Source organism: Hyaena hyaena, unplaced genomic scaffold (assembly GCF_003009895.1).
Source record: "Hyaena hyaena isolate Hyena2069 unplaced genomic scaffold, ASM300989v1 scaffold_10, whole genome shotgun sequence".
Classification (NCBI taxonomy): domain Eukaryota; kingdom Metazoa; phylum Chordata; class Mammalia; order Carnivora; family Hyaenidae; genus Hyaena; species Hyaena hyaena.
In genome coordinates this window covers 6134554-6157934 of record NW_024080642.1, presented here as the reverse complement: position 1 = coordinate 6157934, position 23381 = coordinate 6134554, and the positions used below count along the sequence as shown (strand labels likewise).

Genomic DNA, 23381 nt, shown 5'->3' with positions numbered 1-23381 from the left:
TACCGATACTCATTTTAACCACAGAAAGTGGCTTCGAAGGTTTTTTTAAAACTTTTTAAATTATGTTTATTTATTTTGAGTGAGAGAGAGAGTGTGAGTGGGGGAGGGGCAGAGACAGAAGGAAACACAGAATCGGAAGCAGGCTCCCGGCTCTGAGCTGTCAGCACAGAGCCCGACGCGGGGCTCGAACTCACAAACCGTGAGACCATGACCTGAACTGAAGTCAGATGCTCAACTGAGCCACCCAGGCGCCCCAAGGTTTTTTTTTTTTTAAGGGGTTAGAGAAAGTGGGAGGGACGAATGGGCACAATATCTAATTTTGCTGAATAAGAGTTCTTAGTTACTGTTTTTATCAATGAGTACTCTTTATATATGTTATTCAGAAGTGACAGTCATAGATCAAATTTCTCTGTGGGGCCAAGTTGTCAAGACGGCAAGAATCTTAGTCTGTATGGGACAGTACAATTCTGGCATGGTCCCTGTCATCAACACAAGCTTCAAATTAAAGCTGCTGGATGTTAGCAGAGGATCTTCCCCATGTTGGTACCAGCTCACCTGTAGAGTAATTACACTTGCTTAGAGAGCTGGGAAAAATAAATATTTATGAAAACAGGAATGCTTGGATGAAGCAAATGTCGCTCTGTTGCAATGGTTTCTAACAAGGGGGGTAAACGTCCCGATGACCTGCATGCCCAGACCCCACCCCAGACTTCCTGACTCAGAATCTCCAGGCAACTGTATTTGTAAAAAGGGCCCCAGGTGATTCTGATGCGTGCCCCCTGCTGAGAAACACGCTGCCTTTAGAGGGTGCATACGGGGCATTCAGACCCCATCAACAGACATTTAACATAACTCCTACTGACATGTGGAGGCTCCGTGGAGATTACTGACAATGTAATAAATCAAGAAAGCAACTTCCCTGGCTGTGACCACCAACTGGGAGAAAACAGCGGCTTGACATCTCAATGCGTTACGGAGATGTCCAGAAAACGACTCCTCAGGAACGAACCAGAGAGGAGTGTGGGTCTATAAACACTGAGAGTGACAAGAACCAGGTGCAAGAGTCCAGTGGCTTTCCTGGCTCCCCAGGTTGACGACAGATGGCTGAAGCGCCTGTGCTGTTTGGAGATGAGCCCACTGGCCTTCTTTCATGGGCCGGAAGTGAATGCTAACCTCCACCATCGCGTGCTGTGGGACGGCTGCCCCGGCAAGGTGAAGCCTGGGCAGGGTGCCGCCCGCGCTCGGCCCCAGCCCCTCCCCCGCCCTCCTGCAGCAGTCCTTCCCTAAGAGAGCTCAGCCAAAAACAGCGTTTCTTCTTGGTGTCGTCCAGTTTGAGACGCTCTGTACACACGAGTCATACTGACTAGCAGGAGACTGGCTGCGGGTGAAGAGGTGAGGCCCGGGATCAAGCTGCGGCGATGGGCGGAGTCTGGGAGAAGGCTGATGGAGGGGAAGGGGCGCCGCACAGAGCGGTTGTATTGGAAAACAAGAAGGGGAAAAATCATCAGTTTCTGGTCTGATTTTCAAGCCTTACTGTTTCCTCCTTTATGGCTGTCACAAGTTTTATGGATTTTCAGGAAACTTCCTCTCTCCTGAAAACTCATTTTTGAGTGCTATTTGAGATCTCAGTTTTATCCTGAGGGCCTGTGGTGTGCATTCTCTGTAAAGAGCTTCCCCTTCCACCTTAGCTCTCTCTCCACTGGGTCAACACAGGGTCCAGAATTCCCGGACAACGCTGGCACCAACAGCGGCTGCCCGGAGGCTGCGGTCACGGTTAATTGAGGCTTGGTTTCCGGCGAAGCAGGCAAATCGGGGCGGCCACCTGGCATGCTGCCCGTTGTTGCGCCGCAGGACGACGTGGGGACTGGGCAGCTCTAGGGAATGGCTCTCTTCTGCAAAGCCGAGCTGGCTGAGAGCCAGGGCCCAGGCCGGAGGGTCAGCCTGTGTTCTGGGCCGGAGCAGGCTCTGAGCAGGTGTTTAAGGTCGACATTGTGTTCCTAACGTATGTCGCTCTGGCACCTCACATCACCTCTGTTGTTTCAGATCATTCTGGAAAGTGATGTGGGTTTGAAACAAATGGCCAGGCAGGGGATGAGAGGGTCCAGGCCTCCTGCGCCGTCCCACAGCTTCATCTGAGGAGAAAGCCTAGGACAAGTTTTCTAGGAAAACCTCCTAGTTTCTCTTCACAGAAGGCAATCCCTCCACTAGAAGTCAGGCCTAGAGTGGGAATGAAGAGATGGAGAGAAGAATCTGGCCACGGCACACGGAGCCTTCTCTCCAGGGCGGATACGGGTGCACCCCCACAGCCAGGCAAGGAGCCCCACGACATAGGGGCACCTGCTCCTGAGGCCTGGCGCATACGGCCTCCCTGGGTGAGACGTATGGGAGGCATCTCTCCCGTGACACACACAGACGGGCCTGCAGATTACGGAGATAACCTGGCCTAGTCACGGCAGTACATACCAGGAGAAGGATCCAGAAGGAAGAGTGCACCTGTTTCCATCGGCTGCATAAGGCGATGCTAACGTCCCGCAGCCGTGATGTGCGGCTGCATGAGCTCCGGCGCCGGCGCCAGGCCGCCCAACAGGGAGCACGGCCCTCAGGGAGCAGCTGCAGACGTGAGGCTGCAAAGCGAGTGAGAGCAGCCCAGAAAGACAAGTGAATCGCAGGGCCCTCTCACCTGCCGCTGCCTCTGCCGTAGGTGAGAATCAGAGACCGACTCAGAAGCCTTCTTATCACCCTGCCCTTGTTTGGCTCTTTGATTAGAACGAGAATTAAGACAGGTCATGGGGAAGACACATCAACTACACAAATGTCCCAGGAGGTTTCAGGATTGCTGCTCTGAGTCAAGGGGAGCGCAGGGGAGGTGGGGGGTTTCTAGGCAGCTGGGTGCTCGGGGGCACTGGCCAGGGGGCAAAGGGCCCCATGCACGTCCTACAGTCTCTTTTTAATCAGTTTCTCCAGTTTGCGGATGCGCGAGGATTCCTGCTCCGGCGTCGGAGCCAGCAGGGACAGGGAGCCCGAGCCCTCCGGGCCTGACGGCGGCGTGGGGAGCCTCTGGCGCAGGAGCTCCAGCATGCTGCTCTGCTCGCTTCTCTTCAGGCCCTGAGGGTGGGAGAGAAAGGAGGGTAATCAGGACCTTGGTCCAGAAAGTCTCCGGGGGAGAGTGCAGCCCGGCTGTGCTAACAGCCTAACTGCTCTAGGCTGAGGCTGAACGCTTTCTTCAGGGGAGCTGCCGGCCGTGGGCAGGAGCCTCGGAGGAAAGCAGGGGCAAGAAAAACAGGAGAAAGGAAAGGAGAGAACGAAGGGGTGGAGAGAGAAGGGACAGGGTAGGGATAACTCCTCTCCAGTCCACTCCTTCCGGCCCCAGCCTCCGCGGAGCAGCGGTTCTCCGTGGGGCTGGGAGGTACGAGCAGGGTTGGTCAGGAAGCTATTTTGTCTGGGGTCCTTCTCCTCAGAAGAGGTCTTAGAATCTGGTTTGCAGCATGCACTCTGAGAAAGCGCCCCATGAGCCCGTATCTGCAGCCCAGTTAGGAACCACTGAGGGTGAGGATATGCAAGTATGGAGAAAACCAGAGAGCGAGCTAACCTTCATGTCCAGTATCTTCTGGAAGGTTTCTGTGTTGCAGTCCGTAAGGAGTTTGATATAGTTGTCAACGAACACCACCAGCGGTTCGTGAGGGGCCATCACCACCTGCAAGGGAGGGAGGCACGAGTGGGCCTGCAGAAGACTGGCGACTGGGATGCAGGGGACCACTTTTCCTTACTTGCGAGCTGACACAAAATGCATTCCGCAAGACTTCCTTAAATGGCAGCAAGCCTAAACTCGCCATGCCCCGATGGCCTAGTTCATCTCAGCGTTCAATTACAGCAACGATTCGTAAACTTACTAAAGCATAAATATATCACCTGGATTGTTCTTTAAATACAGATTTCTAGGTGCCTCCCCTGAAGATCTGAACTCAGAAGGCCGGGGGTGGGGTCCTCCCGTGTGGTTTTTAAATATCGGGACCATTTGTAAAACTGTGCTGGAGAGAGAACCTCCTGTTTGACATGGGGGTTCGTGACACCTGTTCCTGCTGTCCCAGCGCGTCTTCATCCCTGAGGAACGGCTTGCAAAACCCACAGATCTAAGTGGACTTTCTCGAGGACAACAATGCTAAGGTTGCCTTTCAAGGCCTAAAATCTGAACTTCATTTAACTACATTCACTTAAACTGTCAATCTACAAACAGAAGGAAACTAATGGCATCACAATCCTCAGATTCATTCCGCTTTGGTTTCGGAATGCAGGAACTCCAGAGAATGGAGCACGCGGTGACAGGCAGTAATTCACTCAGAGACTCCCTGCAGATCACTCCCCTGCCCGGAGAGGAAGCCAGCTGGGGGAAGAAACAGGTTAGGCCTGGGCTCAAGGTGCATGCAGGGCGTGCGTACATAGCTGCTTTTCACTCTTGGCCATCGTTGAAGCCGTTCTGGTTGGGAGACAGGCCTGACGAGCCTGCAGGCCCGGGACTCTTAGGAACATTTCACTACAGTTCCATTTGTTCTGCAGCCTCTCCCCTCCCCCAAGCAGGACCCCCTCTCTTCTCAACAAGTGCAGGGGACAATCAGATGTAGGTGCTCAAGGCTTCAGACATTCTCCACATCATCACCCCACAGAGAACAGTCTGTTAAATGGGGCTTAGACCCTATTTGCTGATTAGATTCAGTTACTACAACATCTGTTTGGAGTTCCTGGAAAGTTGCAGGGTCTAGAAAGCTACAGAGGTTTATATGGGAAAGGGAGAAACTGATAGCTGGGCTAAATTCCTGCTGAGAAGTAAAGAGATCCTTGACTTAGACACTGATTCAGAGACAACCCCACCGAATTTCCAATCTTGGCCAAATCCTACTATAAGAGAATCCCATTACAACGAAAAATTCATTTGTCAGAAAGAATTACTGATCCCCTGAGTAACTGTCCACTGGCCTCCAACGATCTCTGATGAGGCCCAAATCTGGCCCAGCCAAAGAATGCAGACAATCCTTTGGGACTGATGGGGACAGCCCTAATCTGTACTTTCAAAACCAGTACAGTCCTTGGAATAAACCATTGGATAACCAGCCCCTTTTCCTGGAAACCCTGAGGGAGACACAAGACCTACCTTGAGAATCATTTCTGCCCGGGTCATGCCTTTCACAACAATTTTAGTGTAACTGGCAGGTGCTTTCCTCACCACCTGTGAGCCAATGGAAGGCAGATCGAGCAGGACCATCTTCAAGGAATGAGTGTCCAGCAGCAGCTGTGGGAATGAAGCAGAATATTACTACTTACTCTACTCAGAGCCTGGAGCCGGGTTCGGATTCTGTATCTCCCCCTCTTTCTGTCCCTCCCCCACTTATGCTCTCTCTCAGAAATAATAAATGAGGGGCCCCTGGATGGCTCTGTCGGTTGAGTGCCTGACTTCAGCTCAGGTCATGATCTCACACAGTTCATGGGTTCAAGCCCCATGTCAGGCTCTATGCTGACAGCTTGGAGCCTGGAGCCTGCTTCAGATTCTGTGTCTCCCTCTCTCTGTCCCTCCCCTGCTCATGCTCTGTCTCTTAAGAATAAATAAACATTAACAACAACAAAAAAAAGAAATAATAAATGGATGTTATTTAAAAAAGTAAATTAGAATCATACTAGATATACAGTTTTATAACCTGGTTTTCCCAGTTAATATATGAAGTTTTTTGTATTTTATTTTTTCAACTTGGCAGTCTTAAAAAAATAATGATTTAAAAAATATTTATTTTGAGACAGAGAGAGAGAGCATGCATGTGTACTTGTGAGCAGGGGAGGGGCAGAGAGAGGGAGAGAGAGAGAGAATCCCAAGCAGGCTACTCACTGTCAGAGCAGAGCCAGACGTGGGGCTCAATCTCACGAACCATGATATCATGACCTGAGCCGAAATCCAGAGTCAGAAGCTTACCTGACTGAACCACTCCGGTGTCCCCCAATTCATGATTTTTTTTAATGGCTATACATACTCTATAGTGCGTGTGTGTGTAACTTTAAAATATCTAAACATTCCCCTGTAATTTGTTTCTAGATTTTTATTATAAACAATGAATGCCATGGTGAATAGCGTTAATTCTAGGTCTATCAAAGGCATTTCCTTCGGAGAGCCTTTGGGACAGATCAAAGGTCATTTTAAGGTTCTTGATGCATATCTTGAACTGCTTTTTGAATGGAATGTGTACCTATTTATGTATCTGCCAGGAGTGTTGACTACACCCTCATCAGCACTGAAAACTATCAGTAAAATCTTGCTTATTCAACAGGCAAAAAATGGTAACTCGATATTGCTATATTGTTTTCTGTTTATTTTAAGTAAGCTCTACACACAACATGGGGCTCAAACTCATGACCCTGAGACCAAGAGTTGCATGCTCCACCAACGGAGCCAGCCAGGTGCCCGGTATTGTTGTATTTTTAATTTCTCTGGATGTTAGTGAGGCTGTAGGAGATGAAACCAAATTTAAACATCAGTATCTTGGTAAAAACCTGCCTGTCCCTTCCTTCCATTCTCCGGCATGCCAATTATTTGGAAGGATACTGACTTTCCTGATTGCCCAGGGACGATGCTAGGCATGTTTCATCTCATTTAATCTTTGTAAGACCTTGCCCCACAGGTATTATTTTTCTCACTTTATAGATGACAGAAATCAAAGTTTCAGATGCCTCTCTGAAGGCATCCCACAGGATGGACAGGGGTTAGATGGTGAGGTGGAAAGGAGGGGGCATTTCCGTTTCCTGCTGCCCCGACAGGTGCTATGGAACAGTGCTGGTGTAGAGTTCCAGCGATTTCCTTCCGACGCTGCTACCTGCTGCTGCTGCTGGCAACGGGGTGCCTGGGAAATGGCTGAGGCCCAGAAGGGCATGTAAACTCTCACTTGTTGCGGCAGTTTAGAATAGAGCCACACACCCACCAAAGGTGGCAGCGGGGGAACAGTCTGCTGTCACCGCCGCTACCACTCCGAGGGTCCATCTTACATCAGGACAAGGCTGGCTACACCTGCCACACCCACCCCTCTCAGAAAGCCTTTCATAATGACATCAAGCGGGAACGATGCGGGACCCCTTACGGCCCTGACGCTGCTTTCTCCGACTGCCCCTGTACTTTGCTACGGACAGGAGAATAATCAACAAGAGAAGATAAACTCATCAATGAGAGACACTATTGATTTCATGGTCATGTGATTAGAATACTGACAACAGTATAAAAGTTTGCAGAAGACATCAATGTTTTACTTGGAATAACTTAATGGAAATATTACTCTCAAAAAATGGTGAGGCAATGACAGACTGCTTCTAACGTTTATATGCAGAAGCAAAATCCCAGAATTGTCAGCACATTATTGAAAGAGCAAAGCTGGGGATTGACATCACCTTATTTCAAAATGTATTTTTTAGATTTATTTTTTGAAATTAATTTATTTGAGAGAGAAAATGCATGAGGGGGCAGAGGAAGGGAGGGAGGGAGAGAGGGGGAGCAGGGAGGGAGAGGGAGAGGGAGGGGGGGACAGAGAGAGAGAGAGAGAGAGAGAGAGAGAGAGAGAATCTTAAGCAGGCTCCACGCTCAGCATGGAGCCTGACATGGAGCTTGATCTCACAACCCTGGGATCATGACCTGAGCCGAAATCAAGAGTTGGACTCTCAACTGACTAAGCTACCCAGGTGCCCCACCTCGAAATTTATTATCAAGACTCAGTAATCAAGACAGGGTAGTACTGGTAAAAGAAGAGACAAACAGATCAATGAAGCAGAACGAGCCCAGAAACAGACCCCCACAAATAGAGTAAACTGATCTTTCACAAATGAGCAAAGGAAATACAGGGGAGCGAAGACCGTCTTCTCAAAAAGTGGTGGTGGAACAGATGGACATCCACACGCAAGGAAAACGAATCTAGACACAGACCTTCCACCCTTCACAAAAGTTCGTAACGGATCACTGACCCAATCGTAAAACACAACTACAAAACTTCTAGAAGATAGCACAGGAGAAACCCGAGATGACCTTGGGTATGGTGATGATTTTTTTTTTATACATAACACCAAGGACGTGATCCATGAAAGAAGTCCGTGATGAGCTGGACGTCATTAAAATGAAAAACCTCTGCTCTGCTAAAGACAGTATCAAGGGAATGAGAAGCTGAGCTACACACTGGGAGAAAAATATTTGCAAAAGACATACCTGACGAAGGTCTGTAATTCAAAACATATACATAACTCTTAAAACTCAACAACAAAAAAAGCGAATACCCAACTTAACAATGGGCCAAAGACTGTACAGACACCTCATGAAGGAAGATACACAGATGACAAATGAACATATGTAAAGACGCTCCACGTTACATGTCACCAGGGAAATCAAATTAAAACAATGAGCTATCACTACACATCTATGAGAACAGCCCAAATCCGGACCACGACAACACGAAATGTCAGTGAGGACGTGGAGCAACAGGAAGTCTCCCTCATTGCTGGTGGGAATGCAAACCGGTACAGCCACTTTGGAAGGTGGTTTCCTATAAAACTAAACATACTCTTACCATACAACCCAGCAATAGTGCTCCTGGGCAGCACCCAAAGGAGTTGAAAACACATGCACGCAAAAACCTACACACATGTTTCTAACAGGTTTATTCATAACTGCTCAAACTTGGAAGCAAACCAAGATGTCCTTTAGTAGCTGAATGAGTAAACTATAGTAATAGAGGCAATGGAATATTATTCAGTGCTAAACAGAAATGAGCTACAAGTCATGAAAAGACATGAAGGAACCTTAAATGCCTATGACTAAGTGACAGAAGCCAATCTGAAAAAGCTTCTGTTTGATTACAACCAAGTGACATTCTAGAAAAGGTGAAAATGTAGAGAGAGTAAAAAAAAAAGCCCAGTGGTTGTTGCCAAGAATTGGGGGTGAAGGTACACATGGGATGAAGAGGGGGGGACAGAGGACTTTGAGGGCCAAGAAACTACTCCGTGTGACGCCTTAACGGTGGATACACATCATTATACACTTGTTCGAACCCACACCAAGTATGTGCTTACAGACTCTGAGGATGAGGGTGTGTCAATGCAGGTTCAGCAATTGTAACCAATGTACCAATTTGGGGCAGGATACTGCTAATGGGGGAGGGGCTCTGCCTTTGTAGGGGCACGGAGGTATATGGGAAATCTACTGCCCCTCAATTCTGTTGTGAACCTTAAACTGCTCTACAAAAACTTGGGGTCCCTGGGTGGCTCAGTCGGTGAAGTGGCTGACTCTTGATTTTGGCTCAGGTCATTTTGCGCTTCATGAGATCGAGCCCCATGTTGGGCTCCACACTGATAACAAAGAGCCTGCCTGGGATTCCCTCTCTCTGTCTGCCCCTCCCCTATTGCTCATGCTTTCTCTCTCTCTAAATAAACTTAAAAAAAAAAAAACAAAAAACCTTAACTTAAAAAACTGATGAGGAAGCTACATTAAGGAAAGTGTAATTCTATGCAGTAATGGTGGCTAGTCAAAACTCTGTCATTCAATCGCTAGGGCATTTTGGACTCTTCTAGGTTTCTAGAGATGAAAATTCCTACTCTCCTAGTATCTATTTTTTGAAAAGGCCATGGGTTTCCAGAGAAAACTACCTAAGCACGCATAACAGAGAGGAGCACAGACTGCCTGAGGCCCACAGGAAGAGCCTAGCATTTCTCAGAGCCCCCCCTGGAAATGACCATTGCTCTTGCTCAAGAGAATCCAGTAGCATGCCTCTCTTACAGAATAACCATGCTAATTTCCAGGTAGATTTAAAACAGGGATATGAAAAGAAAAACATAAAAAAATTTTTTTTTAAATGTTTATTTATTTTTGAGAGAGAGATAGAGCATGAGCAGGGGAGGGGCAGAGAGAAAGGGTGACACAGAATCTGAGGCAGGCCCCAGGCTCTGAGCTGTCAGCACAGAGCCTGATGCGGAGCTTGAATTCATGCATCGTAAGATCACGACCTAGGCTGAAGTTGGACGCTTAATCGACCGAGCCAGCCAAGTGCCCCGAAAAGAAAAACTTTAAGAAGAAAACAGAGATTATTTTTATTATGCATAGGTAGAAAAGAATGTAAAACACAGGAAAGATTAGAAAAATCTATTCCCGGGGCACCTGGGTGGCTCAGTCGGTTAAGCCTCTGACTTTGGCTCAGATCATGATCTCACAGTTCGTGGGTTCAAGCCCTACGTCACACTCTGTGCGGGCAGCTCAGAGCCTGGAGCCTGCTTCAGATTCTGTGTCTCCCTCTCTCTCTCTGCCCCTCCTCCATTCACTCTTTGTCTCTCAAAAATGAATAAACGTTAAAAAAAAAATCTATTCCCTTAAAATAAAATGAGGCTATATCAAAGGTACATAAACAAAGGACAAAGGGTACCTGCGGTTCTGGCAAAGGAATACTATACAGAACGTGAAGATTCCTACAAATCAACAAGAAAAAGACCAGCAGCCCCCAAAGCAATAATAACACCAACAGTGGAACAAAGATTCGAAATGGTAATTCACAAAAGCAGAAACTCAAGTGCCTATGTGACATCTGCAACGATACTTAACCTTATTAGTTATCTAATGAACGCAAATTAAAACCACAACTGTATACCATTTCATGATTGTCAGCTAGGCAAAAGTAAAAAGGCTGATAATACCAAGTGTTGTCATGGATATGGTACAATGAAATTCACACTTGCGGTGAGACTATAAGTTAGTTGAAGCACTTTGGGGGGAATTCAGTAATGCTTTCTTGCTTGCCGATGTGCAGAACCTATAACACAGCCCTCACACTTACCTCCTTGAGAGAAATTCTTGCCCATGTGAAAAATGTTCCCTGCATCTGCTGTTTGTACAAGCAAATGACTGGCCTTGTGTGGCTCAGTTAGGTAAGCGTCTGACTCTTGATTTCAGCTCAGATCATGATCTCATGGTTCAGGAGACTGAGCCCCAGTTCAGGCTCTATACTGACAGCATGGAGCCTGCTTGGGATTCTGTCTGTCTGTCTGTCTGTCTCTCTGCCTCTCCCACGCTCATGCACATATGCTCTCTCTCAAAATAAATAAATAAACATTAAAAAAAAAAAGTAAAAGCAAAAGACTGGAAACAATCTAAATGTCCATCATCAGCAGAAAGGACAAATGGTGGCATACTCGTGCAATGGAACAGGATACTGAAGTTAAAATGAATGAACTCAGAACAATATATCGACCTGTGTAAATCTCAAAAAACACTGTTACAAAGGCAAAAATATCAAGTGGGGAAATGATACATTTACTACCACTTATATAAAGTCTTAAAATGGAAAACAAAATCACATATCATTTGAGAATACATACCCTCGTAACATACCAAAATACACAACGGGAACGCTACAAATCAGAAGCAGAATGGTTACCTCTGGGCAAGGAGGGAGGGGAATGGCAGAGTAGGGTCCACCAGGGGCTTCGGTAGTAACTGTAAGGATTTACTTAATAAAAAATAAATAAATAAATAAAGCAAACGTGGAGCATGTGAAGATCTGACCGAGCTGTGTTAATGCCGGTTTTCCTGACATTAGTTCCTATACTTTTGTTAACTGGGAATGTTACTATTTTCTTTTTTTGGTCACTCTTTCTCTGTTTTTCGTTTTTTGGAAGGCTCTTTGATGCCTGGTGAGGATTCAGCTTTATCTGCCATATAGCAAATTTTCAGAGCCTTGTCAAAATCAAGCCATGTCTTAGCATTATTTGTTGGTGGGAAAAACACGATTATGTTTTAAAACCTATGGGGATACTTCCCACTTCCCAGAGATATATTATATGCATAAATAATTGTATAGTCTTAAGTGACAGGAAGAGTTTTGAATGAACTTGACATCATTCTCTGGGTCTCACGTATCTTGAGAGGGATGACATTTTCAGTCACAATAAAATTCTGTTCTCACCAGACAGCTGAACAGATGGAGACCTTGGTCTCAGGTTTTACAAAAAGCAATGAGGTCAGACAAGGGAAGAGCCAGTCGGACAGACTTTGCAGCTGTCTGCAGGAAGTGCAGGTGACAGGCCCCATTTATCATGAGAATCTTCTGGTTTTCACCTTTGAAAATAGCTCACAGTTCGTCTTAGGCATGAAGCACTGGAATAAGAGGTGGCCATTAGCCAAATTTGTTTGCGCCTCCGAGAAAATTTTTGGGGTGGTACAGCTCTCGCTGGGGGTGTGCCCCTGGGGTGCAAGGCTGGGAAGCTTGCCGTGCCTGTGGAAGGTTGTTTGGAGGGTTCACTTCTGAAGCCTCCTACAACTCTTGGGGGGGCATCATGACTATCACTAGTGATGAAAACCTTAAGAAGAGATTTTCTTATGATATCTTCTAGAAGCTTTATTGTCTTATTTATCACTTTTAGAGCTTTAATCTACCTTGAATTGAAAAACTGCGATACAGGGGTGCCTGGGTGGCTCAGTCGGTTAGGCATCCGACTTCGGCTCAGGTCATGATCTCACAGTTCGTGGGCTCGAGCCCCGCGTCGGGCTCTGTGCTGACAGCTCAGAGCCTGGAGCCTGCTTCAGATTCTCTCTCTCTCTCTCTCTCTCTCAGAAATAAATAAAACATGAAAAAAATTTAAAAAATAAAAACTGATATACAATTCATATATGATAATATTCACCCTTTTAAAGTATAGCTCAGAAAAAATAAAGTATAGCTCAGTGTGTTTAGCTAAGAATATTTACAAGGTTGTGCAAACATCACCACTGTGTAGTTCCAGAACATCTCATCATCCCACAAAGAAACCCCTTACCCCTTTGCAGTCATATCCCATTCTCTCCTCCCCTCTAGCCCTCACAAACTATGAATCTACTTTCTGTCTTTTAGATTTGTCCATTCTGGAAATTTCATGTAAATGGAATCATACGGCACATGGCCTTTTGTATCTGGCTTCTTTCACTTAGCATGTTTCCAAAGTTCATCTGTGTTAACAGCGAGAGTGGGTACTTCCTTCCTATTTATGGCTGAATACTATTCCCTTGTGAGATTACACCACATTTTGTTCATTCACTCATCAGCTGATACACATGTGAGTTGTTTCTACTTTTTGGCTATTATGAATAATGCTGTTATAAACATCTGTGTACAAGTTTTCGTGTGCAGGTACTTTTCCCATTCTTTTGGGTATATATCTAAGAGTGAAACTGCTGGGTTATATGGTAGCTCTATGTTGAACTTTTTGAGAAACTGCCAGTGCTTCCCAAAATCGCTTTGGCATTTTATATTCTGACCAGCAGTGCATGAGAGTTGCAATTTTTCCATGTCCTTGCTGGAACGGAGTTTTTTTTTTTTAAATGTTTTATTTCTGAGAGAAAGAGAGAAAGCGTGAACAGGGGAGGGTAAAAGAGAGAGGGAGACACAGAATCTGAAGCAGGCTCTAGGCTCTGAGCTGACTGTCAGCACAGAGCCCGACATGGGGCTCGAACCCACAAACCGTGAGATCATGACCTGAGCCGAAGTCGGACACTTAACCAATTGAGCCGCCCAGGTGCCCCTGGAATGGATTTTTGTATATGGTGTGTGGTAAAGGTCAAGATTAACTTTCTCCCCCATATGGATATCCAATTACCCAGCACTATTTATCAAGAAGACCATCCCTTCCCAGGTGAATTACAGTGCCATTTTGTCGTAAATCAAGTGTCTATATATGTGTGGGTCTAGTTCTTTTTTTTTTTTTTTTTAAATGTTTATGTATTTCTAGGAGACAGAGAGAGAGACAGCGTGAGCAGGGGAGGGTCAGAGAGAGAGGGAGTCACAGACTGAAACAGGCTCCAGGCTCCGAGCTGGCAGTCAGCACAGAGCCCGATGCGGGGCTCGAACCCACGAACCGTGAGATCATGACCTAAGTGAAAGTCGGACGCTTAACCAACTAAGCCACCCAGGCACCCCTGTGTGGGTCTAGTTCTGAACCAGATTCTGTTCTGTTGGCCTGTCTTTGCTGCCAGGACCACACAGCCCTAATTACTACAGCATTAAAAGTCGTCTTGATATCCTGAGATTTAAGTCTTCCAACTCTGTTCTTTTTTAAAATATTATTTTAGGTATTCTTGGTCTTTTGCATTTCTACCTAACTTAAAAATTTTTTTTTAATGTTTATTTATTTTTGAGAGAGACAGACAGAGTGCAGAGACAGAAGAAGACACCGAATCCACAGCAGGCTCCAGGCTCTGAGTTGTCAGCACGAACCTGATATGAGGTTTGAACCCATGAACCATGAGATAGATCATGACCTGAGCTGAAGTCAGACGCTTAACCAACTGAGCTACCCTGGTACCCCTCTACCTAACTTTTAGAATCAACTTATCAATTTACACCCACACTCCCAACTATCCCCAACTCAACCCAATGCTTGATTTACTGTATCTATAGATTAATTTTGGAAGAACTGACATCTTTTTAAAACAATTAAAAAAAATTAATCTATTTTGACAGAGTTCATGCATGTGTGTGAATGGGGAAGGGGCAGAGAGAGAGGGAGAGAGGGAATCCTAAGCAGGCTCCACACTGACGTGGGACTTGATCCCACTGAACTGTGTGATCATGACCTGAGCTGGAATTAAAGAGTTGGACGCTCAACTGACTGAATCATCCAGGTGCCCCTCTACTTTTATTTTTTTTAACGGAATGCTTACAAATGCGCCCTGTCAGTTTTAGGAGATTTGCTGAGAACTGTGCCCAAGAATAACCATCCTATTTTCTCATTTTTCTGACTGTCATTATGCATACCTGATTCTCATTTCCCCTTTTCTTGGTGTTTGGGCTCAAAAAAAAATCTAAAACTTGCTTTAAATATTTTTTTCCAGATGGTTTTGAATTATGTGAATTTTTAAAAAGTTCAATATGGTCAAAATACAGTGCATGTACACATGATGGAATATTATTCAGCCTTAAGAAGGAAAGACATTTCGAAATGTGGGTAAATCCTGAGGACATGCTGAGTGAATTAAGCCAGATGCCAAAGGCCAGGTACTGTAGACTCTACTTTCATCATACTCCCCCGGAAGCATCTTATTCATAGAGGTGGGAAGTGGTGTGGTGGCTGCCGGGAGGGAACGAGAGGCCCCCACTTCATGGGAATGGAGTCTCAGGTTAGGAAGACGGAAAGGGCTGGAGGTAGATGGCTGTACAACCACGTGAATACTTACTACTTCTGTACACTTAAAAATGGTCAAAATGGTACATTTTATGTTATGTATGTTTTACCATAATAAATGTGGTATGTAAAGATACTATAAAGGAAAAGAAAATAGCTTCACAGAGAATATATTGCCCAAAATATTTCAGACTCCATAATGTGATAAATCTAAAAGGGCCACGGAGAGTCCGATTCAGTGCTCTTATTTAAACAGGAGGAAGCTGAGCCCAGGGCAGGGAAGCAACTGCTCATGATCACAGGGGCGCTCAGAGCAGAGGAAGGACTGGACCCTAGGTCTCAGGGTCCATTCCCCCACACCAGATTGTGATGCTTCCTCTATGGTAATTTCGTGCAAATGGAATCCATTTCTACCGTGCGCTCAGTCACAGGTACCATAGCCGTAAGGCTCATTAATGGCCCTGCAAATCCCAGAAGATTCTCTGAAAAATCACAAACTAGCAAGAAGCATTACAAATATCAATACGGTTCAGTTCCATATGCCCTTGCAATTGCTCAAGAGGGCTCTGGGGCCCAAAGATAAATCATCCACTGTATGGAGTAATCGGGAAGAGAATGAAGAGCAGGAAGACGTCTCCTTTCCTATTATCAGCACCAGCAGTGAAGATCATCTAAATTCAGGATCTAGTACCTTTGTGGCCAAGCAGAGGCAGCTGAGATTGGGCTAAATCTTAGCTTTCACTTACACAGCTTTTGTTAAAGCTGGGATTACAGCCGCTAGGAGACTTGAGTCAGAATCTGTCCCCGTCTTTGTGAACTTCCCGATTCCTGTGGCTCTGCTGCCTGAGTAATCATGCCTCCAGCTATACGACTGCTTGGGTTTCTAAGCCCAGACACTCAGGGCAAGCAGGGGCCCTGCTAAACCTGAACTTCACGTGGGACTCCATCACGGCTCACACTGCCCTTCCGCTCCTGCCCATGCCCGCTCCTAGGCTGCGCTCCCTTAATCACCCACGCCCGTTTGCCTTGTACAGAGAGGAAAATTCCAGCTTCACAGATGCTTTTCTCATCCGCGTCTCAAAGCAGAAGTTAATACTGGCCAAACTGATATTTTTCTGAAGATATGGGCTTTGAGTCTGAGCTGATTATTTTAACATTCTTTTAAAGAAGACAAAGTCTGAGGAACATACATACGATGTTGGATTTCTGTGACAATATGAAAAGACCATGGTTACCAGACACTAAGTCAGCTAGCACGGCTTGGGCGAAGCTGCACACTCACGAAAACATGTTTCTAACCAGTCTACTTCATGTTCCAGTGGCTTCACCAAGTCTAGACACAGGAAGCTAGTAACTCAGAGAACTCCACAAAGCTTCTCTCAGACACACGGACAGTCTTCCACATCCTCTCTGAATACACGCAACAGTGAGTGAACAGAATGAATTCCCAGTGACACCAGAGATGTGCCGGGGCGTTATCCTGCTGTTTCCAATGGAGAGAACTAGTCCCACGCCTATGACATTCCAGACTCAAGAAACTCTACAGTCAGGCACGGTCCGTCAGCCTCTGAATCCACTCACCCTCCCAGGAAGCCTTCTGAGACAAGGCTTTTGACTGTGGCTTAAAAGCTGGTCAGCCAGATAACCCGCGGCAAGTATCAACCAGATGGCAGTATGAGGGGAGGTGTGCACTGAATGCAGAAACAAGTCACGTCCTTGGTCTAAGAAAGCTTAAATTAATAAGAGCTGCCATTTGTTGAGGGCTTACCACAGGCCAGACATTGCATCACTTTCTGTGCCTTGTCTTCTTAATCCTCACAACTATTCTGTAAGGTGCTCCTATGATGATCCCCATTTTTTTTTTTATGTTTTATTTATTTCTAGGAGAGAGAGAGAGAGAGAGAGAGAGAGAGAGAGAGAGAGACAGTGTGAGCAGGGGAGGGTCAGAGAGAGAGGGAGTCACAGGCTGAAACAGGCTCCAGGCTCCGAGCTGGCAGTCAGCACAGAGCCCGACGCGGGGCTCGAACCCACGAACTGCGAGATCATGACCTAAGCGAAAGTCAGACGCTTAACCGACTAAGCCACCCAGGTGCCCCTGATGATCCCCATTTTGTAGCTGAGGAAACTAAAGTGCTGGGGGGTCTATCTAAGTACAAATGGTTGCTATGTTGCAGAGATAGGATTCGGCTTCAGACCTCCACGATTCCAGGACCCCAGGTCTTAATGCTCACACCATACTGTTTTTTTCCATAACTCAGGAAGGCCATCCGTTTACAAAGAGTATAAAAGTAGTTGGGAGGGGCGCCTGAGTGGCTCAGTCGGTTGAGCGTCCGACTTTGGCTCAGGTCATGATCTTGCAGTTCATGAGTTCGAGCCCCACGTTGGGCTCTGTGCTGACCGCTCAGAGCCTGGAGCCTACTTCGGATTCTGCGTCTCCCTCTCTCTCTCCCCCTCCCCTGCTCATGCTCTGTCTCTTAAAAATAAACATTAAAAAAAAAAAAAAAGTAGTTGGGAGTTCTTGTATAAAAGTAATTGGGAGTTCTTTCAATTATAAAAAGTAACTGGAGGGCGCCTGGGTGGCTTAGGTGGTTAAGCGTCTGATTTGGGCTCAGGTCATGATCTCATGGTTCATGGGTTCGAGCCCCGCGTCGGGCTCTGTGCTGACGGCTAGCTCAGAGCCTGGAGCCTGCTTCGGATTCTGTCTCTCCTTCTCTCTCTGCTCCTCCCCCACTTGTGCTCTGTCTCTCCCCCTCTCTCAATAAACATTAGAAAATTAAAAAAAATAAGTAACTGAAATTGGTTAAATGTTGCTGTATAAAGGTCTAGAGAGAATTTACTTTACTGAATATATGAGAATCATTTATCAGTACATGAACAGTTTGCATCTAAACATGTTTTTCAAGAACTAGGGGCTGAATATTATTGTTTTTGTTTATTTGTTTTAATATTTATTTTTGAGAGAGAGAGAGAGACAGAGCATGAGTGGGGTAGGGCAGAAAGAGAGGGAGGGGCAGAGAGTGAGGGAGACACAGAATCCAAAGCAGGTTCCGGTCTCTGAGCTGTCAGCACAGAGACTGATATGGGACTCGAACCCACAAACCATGAGATCGTGATCAGACACTTGACTGAGCCAACCAGGCGCCCCTTATTGTTTTTATTTTTATTTATTTAAAAAATTTTATTATTGAGAGACAGAGAGAGACAGAGCATGAGCTGGAGAGGGGTAGAGAGAGAGGGAAACACAGAATCGGAAGCAGGCTCCAGGTTCTGAGCTGTCAGCACAGAGCCCGACATGGGACTCGAACTCAAACCATGAGATCATGACCTGAGCTGAAGTCAGATGCTTAACTGACCGAGCCACCCAGGAGCCCCTCTTTGCTTGCTACTTTTAAGAGGTCTCAAAAATAATCAGTCTCTCTGCTCCTTCTGCCTGGACCCTTTTCTCCTAGTCCTTTCAAACCCAAGCTCTGGAAGAAGCCTTCTCTGAGCATCCACTTTAAAGCCAATACTCCCAAGATGCCTGGGTGGCTCAGCTGATTAAGTGTCTGACTCTGATTTTTGGCTCAGGTTGAGATCTTGTGGTATGTGAATTCGAGCCCCACATCGGGCTCTCACATACTGGTGTAGACCCTGGTTGGGATTCTCTGTCTCCCTCTCTCTCTGCCCCTCCCCTGTTTGCTCTCTATCTGTCTCTCTCAAAATAAATAAATAAACTTAAAAAAGATAAAGCCATTACTCCCTCGTGCCCCTAAGAGAATTCTTTCACAGAACATAGTTTTATGCCGTTTAGCATACTTAAGTTAAAATCATCTTCTAGTTTGTTACCTCATATATAATCTGTCTCTTCTTACTAGAATGTGAGCATCGTGAAGGAGAGGTCTTTTCTGCCTTATTCACTGGGGTATACCTAAACCCAGCACAATGTCCGTGTACTTAGTAGATGCTCAACAAAAATGTTTTAAATGAGTGGCTGAGTTAGGCTGCCAGGTCCTTCTTTTGTCCCCAAACAGAGGAAATGAGCAGTTTTATTTCTCCTGCGTAAATCCCTACTAGAAAGATGTGTTTGCTCTCTGACAAAAGCCAAAAGGAAAAGGCCTTATATCAATTCATCTCACCTGTTCTGCTCCCACCATGCTAATCGGCTTGCACTTGAAGAGGTGGGTGATGAACTTGGGAATGAAGGAGCTGTGGATAAAAAAAAGGGGGGGGACAAATTAGGCTTAATTCTCTCTTTGGTAAAGGACTGCAGAAACTTTTGTTTTGTTTGTTTTTTTGAAAGTAGGCTCCATGCCCAGCACGGAGCCCAACTTGGGGCTTGAACTCTTGACCTTGAGACCAAGACCTGAGCTGAGATCAAGAGTCGGACGCTTAACCAACTGACCACCCAGGTGCCCCCAGAAACTTTTTTTTTTTAAGACCTTATTCCTTCTATAAAAAAAATTGAGAAATTGACGTAGAGGCTACTGTGGCCTCCCAGCATCCATTGCTTTCTTTTTCTTTCCAGCCAAAGTCCTGGTTTTACTTAACGTGGTCTTGAGGTGATGGGGAAAAGTTGATCCCTCCTCAAGTGCAGAGGTGACTTCTAATTGGCCTCAGGCGGCCAGAGCGTGGCATTCCCTTGTTGACTGCTGTTGGTCCTGAGAGGGGACACGATCCACGCTGGACAATCTGACTGGAGGAAAGGACCTCATTGCATGGTCTGGGCAAGACTTTCTCTCCTTCTTCAGGGTATTCTGGTGTCTGAATAAAACATCTAGAGTGGCCATGTTACTACCATTCTAAGGATGAAGCCAGCCTCAAGGAGAGCAGGGGAATATGGAACGTGGGTCCTTAATGACATTGCCGAACCACTGAATCATCCATCTTTGGATGTGTCCTATTTGGATGTGTCTGATCTCCTGGTTACAAGAAATACAAAGTTCACCTGATGATGCTTCAGTGAGATTAAGTCAGGGCTTCTGTTATTAGCAGCTGAAAATCACCCTGACGGACATAATACTGACATAGTTATAGGATGTCAAATGCAAAGACAGGAAGTAATTGCTAAGGGAGTAACTGTCAGAATAAGGGGGAAAATACATGATCTCTGAAAAATTTACCAGGGACTAAAGGGCAACTGGTTTGGGGAAAGGAAGGAGTAATTTTTATAGATCACAAGGCCTTTTTTAGAACCAACTGCACGGCCTGAGTAGGGAAAACTGAGTTGTACTGGTACAGAACGCAAGGTGTGGGAACTAGAAATGCCAGATCAAGGCCAGATCTAGACCAGGCTGGCCAGCGGGACACAGGGCCCATGAAGGAACGATGAGAAAACAGGATGTGGAGGTCAAGATAAAGGCTGGCTGGCACCCTCATCGCCTACTCTTCAAAAGCTGCTCTCAGGCCTGTGGCTCCACCCACCCTCTTGGGCCTCTCTGTACTCTCTCCTGGACACTGCACCCGCTCTAATACCCGCCCAAGTACTGGCCATCTCGCTGGAACGGCACTCCCCTCAATTCCAGCACAGCCAGGACTCGGCCCCACCCTGGAACCCAGGCTCAGCGGGCCTGATCTCTTTACCCAGAATCCAGGGGTTAACCCAACACGGCCCCTCAGCCTTCCTTCCCAACATCCAACCAGCCCCCAGCCCTTCCCCTGCACGCCTTACCCACCCTCCTGACCATGCTCACCACGGCTGCCCCTCCCCTTCCCACCTGAGCTCTTACCCCAGTTTCCTAACTGGGCTCCCTGCCTTCAGCCTCACCAACTGTCAAAGGGATTTCTTTCAGATGCCAGTATGCTCAAGACCCTTCCCTGATTAAAATTCTTGAAATGGCTGCAGACACTGCCTTCCTTGACTGTCCTGGCTCTCTGTCCCTAGCCTTATCATGCTAAGCTGTGGCACCCTGTGCTTGATTCTGCAGGCCATTTACTGCCACTTAGACTTTGCTTCCACTGCGCCCTGTGCCCAGAGTGCCCTTCCCCACGGCCTTGTGGGTCAGTGCCCACACAGCTCTTGCACCTGATCCAGGACCTCTCTCCTTATGAAGCCTCTCCTCAGTCACCTCCCCCATCCTCTACACAAGAGTTCACAGACCTCTAGCCTAGCACAGAACCTCCCTCACTATATTACTTGCTTACATGTTTATTTCCCTCCACTTGACTGTAGGGTAAATGAAGACAGGGACCGTATCTGTTAAACCAAAGCACTTAATTCTACATCTGGGACATAGAAGGTGCTCAAATGACTGCATGTTAAAGAAAGGATCAATAATAACAAATTAAAACGGTAGGAGCTACCACTGTCTGAATGTCAGCTTGGTACCAGCATGGAAGTTTACACATGACTTCTCATTTTATCCTCTCAACCACTATTAAGGGATTTGTTTTATGATTGCCATTATTGAATGGAAGAGAATTGGCTTAGCGAATGAGGGAAGTTGCCTGTGGTTCAGATAGTTTTAATCGAGTGGTGATCGTGATATCGAAACAGGAAAAGCTGTTGTTGCTTCAGCGACCAAACGGAGGCAAAAGGAACCATTTATGGCTTTGCATTGGTGCAATAAGAAAGGAAGTTAAAGGGAAAGAAACCTAAACTCTAGAGATCTGATCTAGGGGGAGGCCTGCTGATCAGGAGATACAACAGGGGCTCTATAGGAGGGATTCTTCAAGGGCACCTGGGTGGCTCAGTCAGTTGAGCTTCCGACTTTGGCTCAGGTCATGATCTCACAGTTTGTGGGTTCGGGCCCTGTGTTGGGCTCTGTGCTGAGAGCTCAGAGCCTAGGGCCTGTTTCAGATTCTGTGTCTCCCTCTCTCTCTGACTCTCCCCTGCTCATGTTCTCTTTCTCTCAGAAATAAATAAAAAAACATTTAAAAAAAAAAAAAAAAAAAGAGGGATTCTTCAGTGCTCTACACCAGAGCCAGGCCAAACAAAACACATGAGATTGAATTCGTGACTAATCACAATGGTACACAGTTTATAACCTAAGTTACTTCTCTCTAGAGTAGCTTGGGTTGTACCCTTGAATTGGCTCTGTGTGCTAGTCCACAAGGGTGGGGTGGGGAAAACTTAGGGACCAGAAACATGTCCTGGTGGGGAGAGGTCCCGGCGATGTGATGGGTAAGTGCCCAAGGCTGTTCGGCCCCATGGGGCAGTGCTGGCCACTGCTCTTGCTGCGGAAGGATCTTCTCACAGCGCCACCTCTGAGGTTTCCAGTCTTTTGCTGGGATTTACAAGGATGAGGAGTACCATGGATTAAATCAGAAAACTGCTTTTTCTATCAGAGGTTAAACTTCCAGATATGAGAGATGGGCATCCTCTTCCTAGCTCATCCAGTAGAAGCTCAGCAAGAAAATCAAAGGGCTCTGAGAGAATGTGAGGCTGATGTCGGGACCAGCTTAGTAAACGGACTCACTATGCTCTTTAACATTGGTTCAGACCTCTGTGCAACCACCCTGGAGATCCTGAGCCACAGTGAAATTGTACGGAGACATTGAATCCACCAAGGGCACAGGCGGTGTCACGGTGTAATTTATCAGCAATGCCTTTAACGCACACTGATGAGCGCTCCGAGGCTGTAGGGAATGTCAGTTCCCGGGTCACTGGCCACACTGCAAACGTTAATGACTCCCTGGGGAGGCTACCTGATCCTTCTTGACAAACTGGAAATGAAGCTACTGCCACAAGGCCTCCATAACTGTTGTTCCTTAGGGTTGGTTTGTGAGGGAGAGAGAAGGCCTTAACTGAATACGAACCGGGGGAGATTTGGGGAGGACAGAAACTTGAAGCCCTAAATCCCCCTTCGGGACTTGGACAAGGACAGCCTAAATACAGTAGCTTGGAACGGGCCAACCTTCCCGGAGCCCTTCGTTGCGGTGTGTGCCAGAACGCCTGTCTGCTCGAGGGCTGGAGGCGGCACTGACCCTCTCTGGTGCCTGGTTTCGGGGGAAACGAGGCTAACCGGCACAGGCCCAAACCATATCCCCACTTCCGAACATCAAGCCAGAAATGGCCACACACGAGGATGCAGCAGCAGACAAGCAGTGCCATGTTCGCTTCATCTCCTTTGGCAGTGGAGCTCCCCGACTTGCTCTTCCCAATTTCTAGTACCTTCCCTGGGATCGGGATGTCCAGAAGCAGATCAATTCTGGCAGCCCCAGTAATAAGTACTATGGGGAAGGAGGAAGAGAAGGCTTAAAAGAAGTAGAACTGACCCTAAATAGAGTTTAGAATCTAGTTGGAGAGACAAAAA

The 23381-nt window shown here is 46.6% G+C and overlaps 1 protein-coding gene across 1 annotated transcript in view; it reads right to left on the bottom strand.

Moving 5' to 3' along the window:
• Positions 1 to 340: 340 nt before the first annotated feature.
• The window catches only part of VPS53 (VPS53 subunit of GARP complex), a 135037-nt gene continuing 111996 nt past the window's right edge, over positions 341 to 23381 (bottom strand). Inside the window, exons 19-22 of the mRNA XM_039253311.1 lie at positions 19266 to 19335; positions 5147 to 5284; positions 3590 to 3694; positions 341 to 3105 (exon numbers count right to left, since the gene is read on the bottom strand). Coding sequence (XP_039109242.1) covers positions 2935 to 3105; positions 3590 to 3694; positions 5147 to 5284; positions 19266 to 19335 — 484 coding nt within the window. The 3' untranslated portion in view covers positions 341 to 2934. The remainder of the gene's footprint in view (positions 3106 to 3589; positions 3695 to 5146; positions 5285 to 19265; positions 19336 to 23381) is intronic.